This window comes from Mustela nigripes, chromosome 12 (genome assembly GCF_022355385.1).
Source record: "Mustela nigripes isolate SB6536 chromosome 12, MUSNIG.SB6536, whole genome shotgun sequence".
Taxonomy (NCBI): domain Eukaryota; kingdom Metazoa; phylum Chordata; class Mammalia; order Carnivora; family Mustelidae; genus Mustela; species Mustela nigripes.
The window spans coordinates 98,376,467-98,393,163 of NC_081568.1; the positions used below are offsets into that span (position 1 = coordinate 98,376,467).

The window sequence follows — 16,697 nt, forward strand, 5'->3', positions numbered from 1 at the left end:
TTTATGTGTTTCATAGATTTTGCTAGTAGACCCATCTGGACTTGAAATCATCTTTATAGGAAGGTTTCAAATTACATACTTAATTTCTTCAGTAGTTATATGACCATTCAGATATTCCAGTTTTTCAGTGAGTTTGATAAGTCACACACACACACACACACACACACACACACACACACACAGAGATTTTTAAAGATTTACTTATTTTAGAAAAAGCTCGAGCATGCATGAGTTGTGGGGAAGGACACAGAGAGAGAAAGGGGAGAGAAGTAGACTCCCTACTGAATGTGGGAGCTGGGGGCTGGCTTGATCCCATAATCCTGAGATTATGACCTGAGCCAAAATCAGGAGTCTGCCACTGAACTGAATGAGCCACCCAGGCACCCTAATAAATTACATTTTCAAGAATTTTTATAATTTCATCTACATTTAAAAAAATTTTTTCATTTTTATTTTAACTAGGCTCCATGCCCAATGTGGGTCTTGAACTCATGACCCTAATACTAAGCGTTGCATGTTATGTTATTGAGTAAGCCAGCCAGGCACACCCCCTTTTATGAACTTTTTAAATGCCTGCTGGATCTGTATTAGATGTCTCCTTTTTACTCCTGACATCAGTTATTTGTGACTTCTTTATATTTTATGATCAGTCTCATTTGTCACTTGTTTGTTCTAAGTTTTTATAAAAAAAGCAACTATTGGCTTTGCTGATCCTTTTTGTATGTTTATTTTCTATTTCATTAACTTTCTATTCCTTATTTCCTCTGACTTTGTGTTCTTTTTCTAACTTTGAGATGGATGTTTAACAATGCTTTTCACCCTTTTTTTCATTTCTTTTTTTTTAAATACTTAAATTTTTTTGAGTAATGTGTACACCCAACATGGGGCTCAAACTCAGAACCCCAAGATCAAGAGTTGCATGCTCCACCAGCTGAGCCAGCCAGGTGCTCCAGCCTTTTTTCATTTCTGATATATTCATTTAAGTCTGTGAATTTCCCTTAAGCATAGCTTTATTGTGTCTCACCAGTTTTGAGTAGTAGAATTTTCATTATATTTAGTTTAAAGATAGTTTAATTTTCTTGTGCTTTTTTTCTTGCCTCCCTGGGTTATTTAGAAGTATATTTTTAAATTTCTAGATATGTATTGATTTTTAAAGGTATATTTTTGCTTATGCTTAATTACATGTATTTAGAGAACATACTCTGTATGATTTCAGCATTTTGAAATATGTTGACACTTGGATTATGGACCAGGATAGAGTCAATTTTGGTAAATATCTTCATGTACCTGAAAGTCTGTGTTCTGCATTTGTTGTCTATATGTTTTTAAGTTTGTGCATTCTTTTGTTCATTTCTAATCTTTCCCCACTGGTTTTTGTTTTTGTTTTTTTTTTCCTGTTCATTTTATCATTTCCTAAGAGGATTATAGTTAGTCTCCCATTTTGATTGTGGTTTTTCTGTTTATCCATGTAGTTCTGTCAACTTTACTTATATATATTTGAAGCCATATTAGTAGGTGGATACACATTATTTTTTTTTAAATTGAGGTGTGGTTGACATAATTAATGTTAACATTAGTTTCAGGTGTACAACATAGTGATTCAACAACTGTATACTTAATGCTATGCTCACCACAAGTATAGCTACCATGTAGTACCATACAGTGCTATTACAATAGTTTTGATTGTATTTCCTCTGCTGTACCTTTTATCCCCATGACTTATTCATACCATAAATGGAAGCCTGTACCTCCTGCTCCCCTTTCATCCATATTGCCCATTCCCCCTCATCCCTCCTGTTACCTTCCTTCTGACAACCTACTAGTATGTTCTCTGTATCTTTAGGTCTGGTTTTGCTTTTGTTTATTTTTTTTTTAAGATTTTATTTATTTATTTGACAGAGATTGCAAGTAGGCAGAGAGGCGGGCAGAGAGAAAAGGGAAGCAGGCTCCCCCTGAGCAGAGAGCCCAACGTGATGTCGGCTTGATCCCAGGACCCTGAGACCATGACATGAGCTGAAGGCAGAGGCTTAACCCACTGAGCTACCGAGGCGCCCCACATTTGTTCTGTTTTTTAGAGTCCACATATAAGTGAAACCGTATGGTATTTGCCTGACATTTCACCTGCTGTAATCCCTCTTATGTCCATCCATGTTATTGTAAATGGCAAGATCTCATTCTTTTTTTTAAATTAAGTTAAATTTAATTTTTTTCAATATTGTTCCAAAATTCATTGTTTATGGACCACATTCAGTGCTTCATGCAATATGTGCCCTCCATAATACCTACCACCAGGCTAACCCCCCCACACACTCCCCAAAACCGATCTCATTCTTTTTATGGCTGGTTGAGTAATATCTGTCTATCCATCCATTCATCCATCTTGTCCTTCCATCCCACATTTTCTTAATCCATTCATCTAAGAGTGAACATTTAGGTTGCTTCTGTATCTTGGTTATTGTAGATGATGCTGCAGTAAACACAGTGGTGCATATGTCTTTTCGAATTAGTGTTTTTGTTTTCTTTGGGTAAATAACCAGTAGAATCACTGTATTATATGGTATTTTTATTTTTAATTTCTTTGAGGAACCTCAATAATGTTTTCCACAGGGGCTGCATGAATTGACATTCCCACCAACACTGCACGATGTTTCCTTTTTCTCCACATCCTCGCCAACACTTATTATTTCTTGTCTTTTTGATACTAGCTATTCTAACTGGTATGAGGTGATACCGCATTGTGGTTTTGACTTGCATTTCTCTGATGATTAGTGATACTGAGCACCTTTTCATGTGTCTGTTGACCATCAGTATGTCTTCTTTGGGAAAATGTCTTTAGGTTTTCTGGGCAGATACAACTTTAGAACTAATACATCTTCAGGTGAATTGAACTTTTTATCATTGTGAAGTGTCCTTTATATGCCTGGCATTGTTTTTTGCTTTAATTCTACTTTTTTTTTAAAGTGTCATCAGTTTGCTTTTGTTAAGTTTTTGTGTGGTATTTGTATTCTTTTTTTTGCTGTGTCCTTGTGGTGTAGTGTGTTATTTTAAAAGGCATTTTTACTTTAATTGGAGAATTTAGTCCATTATGTACAGTATAATTGTAGATATATTTGGGTTCAAATCTCTTATCTCAGAGGTTGTCAGATTTTTTTGTGTAAAAGTCCAGAAAGTAAATATTTTAGGTTTTGTGTACCATCTGATCTCTGTTGCCGCTATCGTCTTTGCTGTTTTAGTACAAAAATAGCCATAACTAATATGTAAATAAATGAGCTTGGCTGTGCTCTAATAAAAATTTATTTATAAGAACAAAAATGGGCCATATGTGGCCAATGGTGCTGTAGGTTGCCAAACTATATGCTATTTTAAATTAATATTTTTTATCCTACTTACACTGAATTTTTTCCCTCTTCTTTCTTGCTTTTTGGACTTTTAAAAAAAATTCTTTTATTAGCTTAGAAGTAATACCTTCTTCTACTTTTCTTTTAATGGTTATCCTAGGTTTACAACAAAATTGAGAGGAAGATGTGGAGATTTCCCATTTGCCCCCTGCCCTTACAGATGCATAGCTTCCCCCATTATCAACATCCTCCACCAGAATGGTATATCTAAAATATTTGTTTTAATTTCTTAATTTTTAAAATTTTTATTTAAAAATTTTTATTTGACATACAAAATTTAGTTGACATACAAATTATATTAGTTTCAGGCATACAGTGTACTGAATTGATAATTGTGTAAGTTAGGAAAAGCTCACCACAATAAGTGTGGTTACATTCTGTCACCATACGAATTTATTCCAATATTGTTGGCCCTGTTCCCAATGCTATACTTTTCGTACCCATAACTTATTTATTTTATAACTGGAAGTTTGTATCTCTTAATCATCATCTCCTATTTTGTCTGTATCCCCACCTCCCTGGAATATGGTATATTTTTTACCAGGTGTGAACCTACATTGATACATTATAATCACCCAAAGTCCATTGTTTTGCCTTGGGGGTTCACCCATACATTATACGGGTTGGACAAATGATAATGACATGTATCCATCATTACAGTATTATGTAAAACATTTTCACTGTATTAGGAATTCTTTATGCTCTTTTTCACTGATTGCCTTTTCCAGTTGTTATATGGTTGAAATTGTACAGTATCTAATAGACTTTTCAGATTAGCTTCTTTCATTTAGTAGTATTCATTTAAGGTGACTTAATGTCTTTTCATGCCTTGGTGGCTCATTTCTTTTTAGTACCGAATAATACTCCATTGTCTGAAAGATATCTTGGTTACTTCCAAGTTTTGGCAGTAATGAATAAAGGTCCTATAAGCATCTGTGTGCGGGTTTTTTTGTGGACATGTTTCCAAATCTTTTGCGTAGATAACAGGGAACTCCATTGCTGGATTATGTGGTCAAAGTATGTTTAGTTTTGTAAATAACTACCAAACTGTGCCAAAGTAGCTGTATCATTTTGCATTTCTGCCAGCAATGTTGGAGAATTCCTTTGCTCCACAGCCTTGCTAGTATTTGGTTTTCTCAGTGGTTCAGACTTTGGTCCTTATAATAGGTATATAGTTGTATCTTGCTTTAATTTAGATTTCCTTGATGACATATGATATGTAGCTTCTTTTTATATGCTTATTTGACACCTTTATATCTTTTTTGGTGAGATGTCTGGTTAAGGTTGTTGGCCCATTTTTAAATCTCTCTGTTGTCTTTTTTTTTTTTTTAAGATTTTATTTATTTATTAGAGAGAGAGAGAGGAAGAGTGAGCGAGCACAGGCAGACAGAATGGCAGGCAGAGGCAGAGGGAGAAGCAGGCTCCCTGCCGAGTAAGGAGCCCGATGTGGGACTCAATCCCAGGATGCTGGGATCATGACCTGAGCCAAAGGCAGCTGCTTAACCAACTGAGCCACCCAGGTTTCCCTCTCATTGTTGTCTTATTGTTGAGTTCCAAGAGTTCTTTATATATTTGAGATAAGTCTTTCTTCAAATGTGTCTTTTGCAAATGGTTTCTTCCAGTCTATGACTTCTCATTTTCTCGACATTGTGTTTCACAGAGCAGAAATTTTTAATTTTAATGAAGTCCAACTTACTGATTTCTGTCATAGGTCTTTGTTGTTTATCTGGAAAGACATCACTATATCCAAGATCTTCTGGGTTTTCTCTTATGTTATTATTTTCTAGGAGTTGCACAGTTTTGCATGCCACTGGATTTTTAATTATTTATTTAAGAATTTTATTTAGTTGAGAGAGAGCAAGAGCGAGAGCATGAGCATGGGGGAGAGGCAGAAGGAGAGGGAGAAGCAGACTGCCTTGCTGAGTAGAGAACCTGGTGTGGAACTCAATCTCAAGACCCTGGGATCATGACTTAGGCTGAAGGCAGAGACACCCAGGTGCTCACTGAAAAATTTTTTTTTTTAAATTCAAGATCATTCCAGTATCTATTGTTGAGATGTTAGGTATCAGTAATTATTGCTTCTTTAAAGGTAATATTTGAAACCTGGCAATTCACAGACCTGTACCCCTGGGGATAAAAATATATTATATGTTTATAAAAAATAAAAAATTTAAAAAAAAGGTAATATTTGGTTGTTGGAAGGGTTTAGCTGCTTTTAAGATTTTCTTTTAGCCTTTCATTTTCAGCACTTTTCACCTAGGTGTAAACATGTCACCTAGGTAGACATAGTTTTACTATGTGATGAGGTATAGATTTTTTTTTATTTATACTCTTAGGGTTTGTTGGGCTACTTGGATCTGTGGTTTGCTCTCTTTTGCCAGTTTTGGAAAATTGTCCATTATTTCTGGAAATAATTCTTCTGACTTCCCCCAGCCCCTTTATACATTAGGTTTTTTTACTTTGTCCTTTTTCTGTTTTCCATTCTTCCATTTCTCTTCTCTGTTTTCCATTCTTTACTCTCTCTGAGCTTTATACCAGGATAGAGTCTTCTCACTTCTCTTCTGGTTTACTGCTTCTCACTGTAGTGTATTGAATCTGCTACTTAACCTCATGGGTTGAGATATTAATTTTTGATACTGTATTTTTTTTAGATAAAGAATTGTATCTTTTTTTCAAATTTGCTATGATTTCCTTCACTTTCTAAAAATGATTTCTATTTCTCTACTGAAATTCTTGATTGATTGATTGATTTACACTCTACACCCAGTGTAGGGCTTGAACTCAGGACCCTGAGATCAAGAGTCACATGCTCTAGTGACTGAGCCAGGTAGATGCCCCGCAAATTCTTGCTTTAATGTAGTATCTCCTTGAAGATAATATATGAACTCAAAATCTAAGCTTTATAATCGCAGCATTTGGAACATTGCTAATTTGTTCTTACTGGGTTTTTGTTCCTTTGTCTTATTTGCTTATGTGCCTGATGCTTTATAAATGTGTGTAAGACATCCATACCAGGATCCAGTATCAGGGTTTGAAAAAATACAGTTGGTAGTCCCTTTGAAAGCTTGCTTACTAGGTTTATCCTTACTCATTGAGTGTCAGCTAAATGTTACGGGATTTCCCATGCTTCCCATCTCTGGTAAGTCTCAATCTAGTTTTGTCTCCCTTACCCTGTGAGGCTTTGAAAAACTCTGCTCCTCTTCTTAGTCTCAGTTTCTGCTTCTAGATGCCCCCCAGGGAAAAGCTGACCAATGTATCTGACTTATTTCTTTGAATATCCTTAGATCTTGGCTTACTCATTGTTAATTGCCTCCTGAGCTCTCTGATGCCTTTTAGTTAGACCCTTTCTCCATGATTTTCTGGTTTTCATCATCAGGAGGTTTTTCTATCAGTTTACTGGTGCGGGAGATTGAATCACGTTTTGTTGCTGTTAAACTTACCCATTGAGATAATGTTTTTTTCTGTATTAACTTTTTTTAGATGATCAAAGTACCACCCTTGTGTGATACAGTATGTTAAAAAAGACATACAGAAGTTTAAAGGAGCGAAAAAAGTCACAGTTCCATCAGTGAGAGAGTTACTGTTAACAGTTTTTTTTTAAATTTATTTTTTATTTATTTTCAGCATAACAGTATTCATTATTTTTGCACCACACCCAGTGCTCCATGCAATCCGTGCCCTCTATAATACCCACCACCTGGTACCCCAACCTCCCACCCCTTCAAAACCCTCAGATTGTTTTTCAGAGTCCATAGTCTCTCATGGTTCACTTCCCCTTCCAATTTCCCCCAACTCCCTTCTCCTCTCTAACTCCCCATGTCCTCCATGCTATTTGTTATGCTCCACAAATAAGTGAAACCATATGATAATTGACTCTCTCTGCTTGACTTATTTCACTCAGCATAATCTCTTCCAGTCCTGTCCATGTTGCTACAAAAATTGGGTATTCAGGGGTGCCTGGGTGGCTCAGTGGGTTGGGCTGCTGCCTTCGGCTCAGGTCATGGTCTCGGGGTCCTGGGATCGAGTCCCGCATCGGACTCTGCTCAGCAGGGAGCCTGCTTCCCTCTCTCTCTCTCTCTGCCTGCCTCTCCATCTACTTGTGATTTCTCTCTGTCAAATAAATAAATTAAAAAAAAAATCTTAAAAAAAAATTGGGTATTCATCCTTTCTGATGGAGGCACAATACTCCATCGTGTATATGGACCACATCTTCCTTTTCCATTTGTCCGCTGAAGGGCATCTTGGTTCTTTCCACAGTTTAGCGACCGTGGCCATTGCTGCTATAAACATTGGGGTACAGATGGCCCTTCTTTTCACTACATCTGTATATTTGGGGTAAATACCCAGGAGTGCAATGGCAGGGTCATAGGGAAGTTCTATTTTTAATTTCTTGAGGAATCTCCACACTGTTCTCCAAAGAGGCGGCACCAACTTGCATTCCCACTAACAGTGTAAGAGGGTTCCCCTTTCTCCACATCCCCTCCAACACATGTTGTTTCCTGTCTTGCTAATTTTGGCCATTCTAACTGGTGTAAGGTGATATCTCAATGTGGTTTTAATTTGAATCTCCCTGAGGGCTAGTGATGATGAACATTTTTTCATGTGTCTGATAGCCATTTGTATGTCTTCATTGAAGAAGTGTCTGTTCATATCTTCTGCCCATTTTTTGATATGATTGTCTGTTTTGTGTGTGTTGAGTTTGAGGAGTTCTTTATAGATCCTGGATATCAACCTTTTGTCTGTACTGTCATTTGCAAATATCTTCTCTCATTCTGTGGGTTGCCTATTTGTTTTCTTGACTGTTTCCTTTGCTGTGCAGAAGCTTTTGATTTTGATGAAGTCCCAAAAGTTTATTTTTACTTTTGTTTCCTTTGCCTTTGGAGACATATCTTGAAAGAAGTTGCTGTGGCTGATATCGAAGAGATTACTGCCTATGTTCTCCTCTATCTAGTATTCTGATGGATTCCTGTCTCACGTTGAGGTCTTTTATCCATTTTGAGTTTATCTTTGTGTACGATGTGAGAGAATGGTCGAGTTTCATTCTTCTACATATAGCTGTTAACAGTTTCTTTTTGTAAGAGAGCTAGGTGTTGTGGCCATAGGGTTGGGGAAAAGTTTGAAATAAGTTTGGTTTGGATATTTTTAGTTTGAGGGGACTAAGATAACTAAGTATCATGACCACAAACCTACTTTTTTTTTTTTTTTTCCTTTTTACATAAACTCTATACCCAACCTGGGGCTTGAACTTATGACCCCAAGATGAAGAGTTGAATGATCTACTGACTGAATCAACCGGGCACCCCAGTACCTACTTATTTTTAATATAATTTGAGTTTTTTTGTTTCAGCAATTTTAATTATATTTGATAATTTTTCTATGTGTTTGAGAGCTCTTATCCTATGGAAATTTGATTTAACAGAGCCACAATAGAAGAGGCATACTCCAGGTCAATGACGAAACTAGCAAAATCTGCAAGCAATTATTCACAACTTGGGTGAGTTAGTTTCTTTGAAAATTTCTTTTTCTTTTTTTTTTTTTTTGAAAAATTCTTTTTCAATTTTGATTTAGGCACAGTTCTTGAGAATATTTAAGTTCTTGTTCATAAATATAACAACATATAATGTACTTATTTGGTTGTGGTTTTATTATAGGAAATTCTGCCTTATTCTTAGTTATCAGGTGGGAGGTAGAAAAAACATGGATTGACTTCACCTGTGTTTCCTGATAATAAAGATGTTGACAGCATTTCTGTTTTTGGAATGTGTGGTTCTCATAAATAATGGATGTATTTTATGAGTTAGTGTCATTGCTTAAGATTATAAAGATTTTAAATATTAACATCTTACTGATGGGTATTTAGCCTAGAAATTGTTTCCTCTTTGTATTTTTTGCCTTTAAACATAACTTAGACTGGTCAGTTTTCTTTTTTTCTGTTTATTATACATTAATGTGTATTACATGACCGAAAAAATGTTCTGTATATCAGACTTTTAAAAATGTAATGATATTTGACATTCCTTAAAGAAACCTCTACTTAGAGAAGTCTTATGTTGAACCCCTTTACAATATAAAGAATCCTTGGGTAAGGGGACACTCCTCATCTTCCTGCATTGTGAAATTCACACTGTCATGTATCAGGTTTACATTGAAGTGATGTACATATATTTTGGTGCTGTCATGAGTGGATACTTTCCAGTTATCTATTTTTACTCTCAATATTTTTCATTTAACTCCTTGCCAGATTTGATGCTGATTTAGCTTTTAAAGTGTGGGGTGAGATCTAATCAGAACAGCCCTATTCTAAGAATCTTAACTTTCCTTTTTGAACTTCTTTACTGTTGCTTAAAATGATAACTGTGAGTTAGCATTCTCACTGGATAGGAAATATAGTAATTGGGACAGAGTACATATTAGGATAAGTAATTTCTTTCTCTGCCCTTTTGCCTTGTGCTTCTGTTTGTTTTCAAGTAGAGGTCTGGTCATGGTGCAAAACAGATGATGTTGAAAATATGTTAGGTAGTACCTGAGGAAATGAGGAAATCATAGATAAAATTATCCTTAGATCATTCCTTATTGGCCAGATTGGTTTAAACTAAGCACTGACATCCTAAGTACTATCCAAGATATAATAATATAGTAATTCTTAGATATACTTGAACCTGCAGAAAACACTAAATTCTCAGTTTTGTGAAAAAGTGGTAGGAATGTATGTCACGTTTCACGTACCATGTAGTGGAAAGGGGACTGTCTTAGTGTTAAAGTACATAGATAAAGTGATCTGAAACAAGATTTCAAGTAACAGCATTAAATTAATTCTCAAATGATTATTAATGATGAAGATTCTTAGAAAATCCTGTGGTGTGCCTTTGAGTTTGCATGTTTGAATTCAGAGGAATTTATATTTTTTGATGAAGTTTTTTTTTTTTTTTTAAGATTTTATCTATTTATTTGTCAGAGAGAGTGAGCACAGGCAACAGAGTGGCAGGCAGAGGCAGAGGGAGAAGCAGGCTCCCCGCCGAGCAGGGAGTCCGACGCGGTACTCGATCCCAACATGCTGGGATCATGACCCGAGCCGAAGGCAGCCGCCCAACCAACTGAGCCACCCAGGTGTCCCTGATGAAGCATTTTAAATGAGCACTAAATAGCCAAAAGTTGAAATTTGTTAAAAGCTGATTTTTAACAGTGATTAGAAAGGCTTCTGATACAAGTCAAAAAAACCCAAATCAACTCAGAAAATAGTATGATATAATTAAGAGAGGGCCATGGCCAGATCTGTGATACTTAACTGATTCCTCCTGTGTACTTAAGGTCCAAATATTTTAATTAACCAAGGATTAAAAAAATCACTGTTCAGTCTGTCAGTCATTTCATTTGTGCTTTATTTTAATTTCCTATTTTGTATAATTAAAATTGCTGAATATAATACTTTTTCTGTTGGTTCTGTTTTGGAGCCTTAAACTTTTCTTTTATTAAATAATTTCCATATTTTATTTCCCTTAGAACATTTGCACCAGTGTGGGATGTGTTCAAAACATCTACAGAGAAATTAGCAAACTGTCACTTGGATCTTGTTAGAAAATTACAAGAACTAATAAAGGAAGTTCAGAAGTATGGAGAAGAACAAGTAAAATCTCATAAAAAGGTATCAGTTTTTTCCCGCTAAAGGAATGATAGATGAAATATTGAGTGCTTTACAGTTCAGTTGTTTTGATGAATCATTTCATACCACACAGACTAAAGAAGAAGTTGCAGGAACTCTGGAAGCTGTTCAAACCATTCAAAGCATAACTCAGGCCCTCCAGAAATCCAAGGAAAATTATAATGCCAAGTGTGTAGAACAAGAACGTTTGAGAAAAGAAGGAGCTACACAAAGAGAAATAGAAAAGGTAATTGTAATAAAAATAATCTCTGTGGTTTCAAAGCCCTTTTAAACAAATGACTGCATTTAATCCTCAGACACTCAAGAATGATCTCATACTAAAGATGAAGACACTGTACTGTGCCTCCAAGTGTTCATGATTTACCTAAGTGAAAAAGAGCTAGGTTTGTAGAATATGTTGTGTTGTGTATAAAAAATACATTAGCAGATACATAAAAAGAAATAATTTCTTTTTTCCGTTGACATTTGTTGGCTATTTTTATAATAAGATACTTGATAAGATACTGCTTGGTGTAGGTCTTAACGTAAGGTAAACTTTTTTTTAATCAAGATTGGTATACTTAGAAAGGCATAGATACTTGAAGATAAGCTTTAAAATATGTGTTGTGGGTGATTTATTGCTGACTTTGACGACATTTATGTAGTATTGCGGTAAACCACAATCCCTTCCCCCACTCGGCGTTTTAAGTGAAAGTAGATTTTTTCCCCCTTTCAGAACAGTCTAAACTAACCATTCACTTGTTTGATGTGTTATATCTCCTTTAGGAATGAGCCATAGGGAGTGGTAATTTTGAAAGCTTTTCTAAAGTATGGGACATATCCACTAAAAAAACCCCAACAAGTTGTAACTGTATTTTAGCAATTACAGTAATTATAGAAGTGTATATATATGGACAGAAACTAGAAGAGAATATGGAAAAAATCAAAACAGTTGATGGATTTTGGCATAACTGATTTCCTTTAATGTTTGTGCAATAAATAAAAGTTGGGAAGGAGAAAAAGATAAGTCACAGTATGTTTACTATTTTAAAACACCATTCCAGGGACACCTGGGTGGCTCAGTGGATTAAGCCGCTGCCTTCGGCTCGGGTCATGATCTCAGGGTCCTGGGATCGAGTCCCGCATCGGGCTCTCTGCTCAGCAGGGAGCTTGCTTCTCTCTCTCTCTCTCTGGCTGCCTCTCTGTCTACTTGTGATTTCTCTCTGTCAAAATAAATAAATCTTTAAAAAAAAAAAAAACACCATTCCAGACACAGCATTTGTAAATAAAATATGATAAGGGAAAACAGAACAAAATTATAGGACTTAAAAAAGTAGAATATTATCTCTGTGAACCAGAAACAGAATGGAAACTGAAAGTGGTGTGTAGAGATTGGTTTTGCTGGTTTTGCTGGACTCACAGTCCTAAGTTAGGCTGTGGAATTTAAGCTCTTGTTTCTTAAAAGGGACTAAGTGTTACCCATCCGAGATAAAGCACAAGGAGTCCCACTGTCTTTGTGAAGCAATATAGGGAGAAAAAAAGAAAACTCTTAGGCTGCTGACTAGGGCTAAAGCTTTATCAGAAGGGAGGGGCTAATGGACACAATTCTGACCCAAATCAAGCTAAGGAACATTTCATCACTTTTTTGGCCATATCCCCCATATTCTTTCAGGGAAGTAATTAAAAACTGCCTTTATAAGACTGATACTAAATTGGGGACTTTGAGGGGTGACACAAAATGCCATGAAAACTATTAGGTGGGGTGAGCACAAAGGATAAAACATAACACAATTCTAGTTGGTGACATTTACATTGCATTCTGTGGATCTGTCCCACAGTACTGATGGAGTGAGAGAGAAGAGGCGAAGGGGACAAAACAAGAAACCTCCCATTTGAAATGAGTGAACAGCCAAAATTCTAGAGTACACCCAAGAAATCTAGTGCTAAGACAACAATAAATTTACCAATTGGAAGAAGAATTCACTCAAGATAAAATTTAAATTTATAAAATAGATGAACAAAAAAGGTTGTGTTCAGTATGTTCAATGAGATAAATGAATATAAACTAGTAAATAAAATTAAGGCATAATGGAATAAGGTCTACTTGATAGGGAAACAGCTAATTAGAAAACTTGGAAATGAAAAATATGGTTATTGAGGAAAAAGTAATAGAAAATACAAACTTGGGACACCTGGGTAGCTCAGTTGGTTAAGGGTCTGCCTTTGCATGATCTTAGGGTCCTAGGTTTGTGTCCTGCATCAGGTTCCCTGCTCAGTGGGGAGTCTGCTTCTCCCTTTGTGCAGGCTCGCTCGTTCTCTAAAACTTTAGACTTGATGTAGTCAAAGACTGAATTTGGAAGATGGTACTGAGGGAACCACCCAGAACATTAGTACAAAGAAATAAAGATTACTGGGGCACCCGGGTGACTCAGTCAGTTAAACCTCTGTCTTCTGCTCAAGTGATAGTCTCAGGGTTTTAGGATTGAGCCCCAGGTTAGGCTCTGTGCTTAGGAGGGAGTCTGTTTCTCCCTCTCCCTTTGCCTCTCCCCTATTCATGTGCATTCTTGCACTTTCTCTCTCTCAAATAAATAAAATCATAAAAAAACAAAAACAAAGGTTACCAACATTCATCTGATGTGAATTCCAGAAGAAAATGGAAAGAATGGTTGTTTAGTAACATTTAAAGAATTCATAGCTCAGGATTTTTTATACCTGAGGAAATTCAGTAGTCCACAGATGAATACAACACTGTAAGTTAACTAGAATTAACATAAAAACTTAAGAAAATATATATGTATATATAAATACTAAAAAAAGTAAGAGTTCCCAGATTGAAAGTACATTCTTGGTATTAAGTAGGTTACATAAAGGTAAACTAAGACCTAGACTCCAGAGAAAAAGAGAATATTAAAAGCTACCAGGTGTTTCTGGTTTTCTCACATCTTTGCAATCAGAATTCATTTTCTGCTGATGATACCATTATTATCACTGTTGATAAGGTGACATATATATGTGTATTTTTATTGCCTATTTGAACTTGGTTATTCTGTGTGGTAGCATGATTGGACAACTGCAGCACTTTGATGTTTTAGTTAACAGACCATTTTAAGACGATTTGAGGAAGGAATTGTTCTGGTTTTTGTCTAAAAACTTTTTGTTGAGACCTTCTGGTAAGATCAAGAAAATGTGAGCACTGGTGTTTAGAAGAAAATTGGGAGATAATGAGCATTTTTAAGAGGTACTACATCAGTAATGGTCTTGATGCCATTGAAGATAATATTGTGTGGGGGAAAAAACACCTCAGCAGTCTCTCAATTGGAAAGTAATTGAGAAAGTTTACATCTGAATATGTGGAAGATATAATTCAAATAATTCATTTTGCTTTCCTTTTTTTTCTGTATCAGTATACTTCTAAGTCTAAAAGAGCTCTTCTAGAAGTATAAAATTAGAATTTTAAGTGATAAAAAAGAATTATTTTATATTTTAGATGATAAAATTTTTCTGTTTTAATGGTACACAAGATAATGGTGTACTTTATAAATTAATGGTATATCAGAGTTAGTAATAATCAAGTAGGTACATTAAGCCTAACTTCTAAAAGAATAAAAGTCTAATAAGTCTTTTAAATAAGGACAAAGAAGAGGATATTAAAATTTATTGATAAGGGGGCGCCTGGGTGGCTCAGTGGGTTAAGCCTCTGCTTTGGACTCAGGTTATGATCTTGGGGTCCTGGGATTGAGCCCCGTGTGGGGCTCTCTGCTCAGTGGGGATCCTGCTTCCCCCTCCCTCTCTGCCTGTCTCACTGCCTACTTTTAATCACTCTTTGTCAAATAAATAAAATCTTTAAAAAATATTTATTGATAGGAAAGGAAGGAGGAAATAAAGAATGGTAGGCAAAAAGCTCAAAGTTCAAATATACCAAAGCCATGATGTGTATAAGTGAATTAGACTCCTCTAATAAATAAGTTGATTGTCAAATTGGAAAAAAATTGTTATTATGTAAAACAACTTTAATGTTTAACAGCAGAAGACTGTTTGATATAATGGGACTATTCAGCAGTTCAAATAAATTTTATAGGATAAAATGATAGATCTTGGATTTAAAATACTGTAGCAAAAAAATATTGGAAGGGGAAGAATGGATCAAATCTTGAAGTTATGTGATAGGTTCATGGAGTTTATTGTACTTCTTTTGTGTGCTCTAAAATGTTTATTATTAAAAAAAAAGGAATGCACTAGAATGACATGAGTCATTGACCTGGGTGAATCTAAAAAGCATAATGTTGAGCAAGAAAAACAAAGTTCCAGAAGAATATGTAGATTTTGATGCCTTTCACATAATCTTTAATTCTCTGTAAGAAAACCTTTTAAAGTATAATTAACTGTTCAAGGAACATGCATAGGGACAGTAAACACTGAGTTACATAATGGGAGTTTCCTTTGCAGAGCAAGTGGGAATGGGATTGGTAAGGACATTGGGCCTCCCTTTGTCTGTTTAATAATTAATTTTTTCCCAAAAAATGAAAAAGATAGGAACAAATATAGATAAAGCCAACTATATTTCAAAATAAGAGATTATTTTTTAAAATGTGAGCTATAGGAATAGTTCCTATAGGTCAATAACATACAGGTCAATAAATTGGTATGAATTCCATATCATTAATGCAGAAGTATGCTATTTGAATTTTTCCAAAGGTTGAAAAGTAATCCTGACTAAATAGTGCTCTTTATTTGTGTGTGTGTGTGTGTGTGTGTGTGTGAAACCCAGCAGATTTAACTTAGTACCTAGTGTGTACTAAGTGTAGTGACCACTTGGAGAATATATGGTCCCTAGAAGTTAGGCTTAAAGAAATGATTGAATCTTTTTATATAAAGCAAAAAAAGGTTTAATATAAGGTAATTATTTAGATTAAAGGATTTCCTTTTCATTAACATACTAGGCAGAGCTGTGGCATATGGTTGTTTCCAAAGGTTGAAAGTTGGTGGATTGTGCTTTTTGTAGTCATGTGGACAGCTTAGAGGAAGGGATGCTTTATTCTTTTTTTTTTTCCCCCCAAGATTTAATAAATTTACGTTTCTGAGAGAGAGCATGAGGTGGGGAAGGGCAGATGAAGAGCAAGAGAAACTTAGCAGACTCCCAGTATGGACCTGAATATCATGACTCTGAGATCAGGAGCCAGGCTAAAATCAAGAGTTAGACACTTAACTGACTGCACCACCCAGGCAATCACAGGCACTTAAACACAAATATTTCTCCTAGTATATTGATAAATTTATTTAAAAAGGTAAAGAAATCAATAAAATGCAGGATTTATTTTATTATCAGTAGGTAACTTGTTAAAGCCCATCTCTTTTTTGTGAGAAGGAATGTAGCTGTTTTTTTGAAAGTGTAATTTCCTCATTTAAGAAAAAATGCTTTAACTTCCCTTTTTAATAATGACTTTGTGGAAGTGGTCAAATTTGTAACTACTAGGATATTGTTTTTATAATTCTACCCTATAATTTACAGTATTTCTAAGTATATATACTATTTAGAAAGTTGTTTTGACTCAATTGAGTGTTGCTATTTGTTTCCTCTGAGGGCTCTTTTTTGCTTTAAAAAAAATCAAGATGTTCCCAATACAATTATATTCTAAAATTGCCTCAACATCTTTTTATAT

At 35.3% G+C, this 16,697-nt stretch overlaps 1 protein-coding gene across 1 annotated transcript in view; it reads left to right on the top strand.

Annotated features, from left to right (window-relative positions):
• Window positions 1–16,697, top strand: part of FCHO2 (FCH and mu domain containing endocytic adaptor 2) — a 147,402-nt gene that overhangs the window by 45,368 nt on the left and 85,337 nt on the right. The window contains 3 exon segments of the mRNA XM_059416377.1: window positions 8,818–8,892; window positions 10,899–11,040; window positions 11,132–11,284. Coding sequence (XP_059272360.1) covers window positions 8,818–8,892; window positions 10,899–11,040; window positions 11,132–11,284 — 370 coding nt within the window.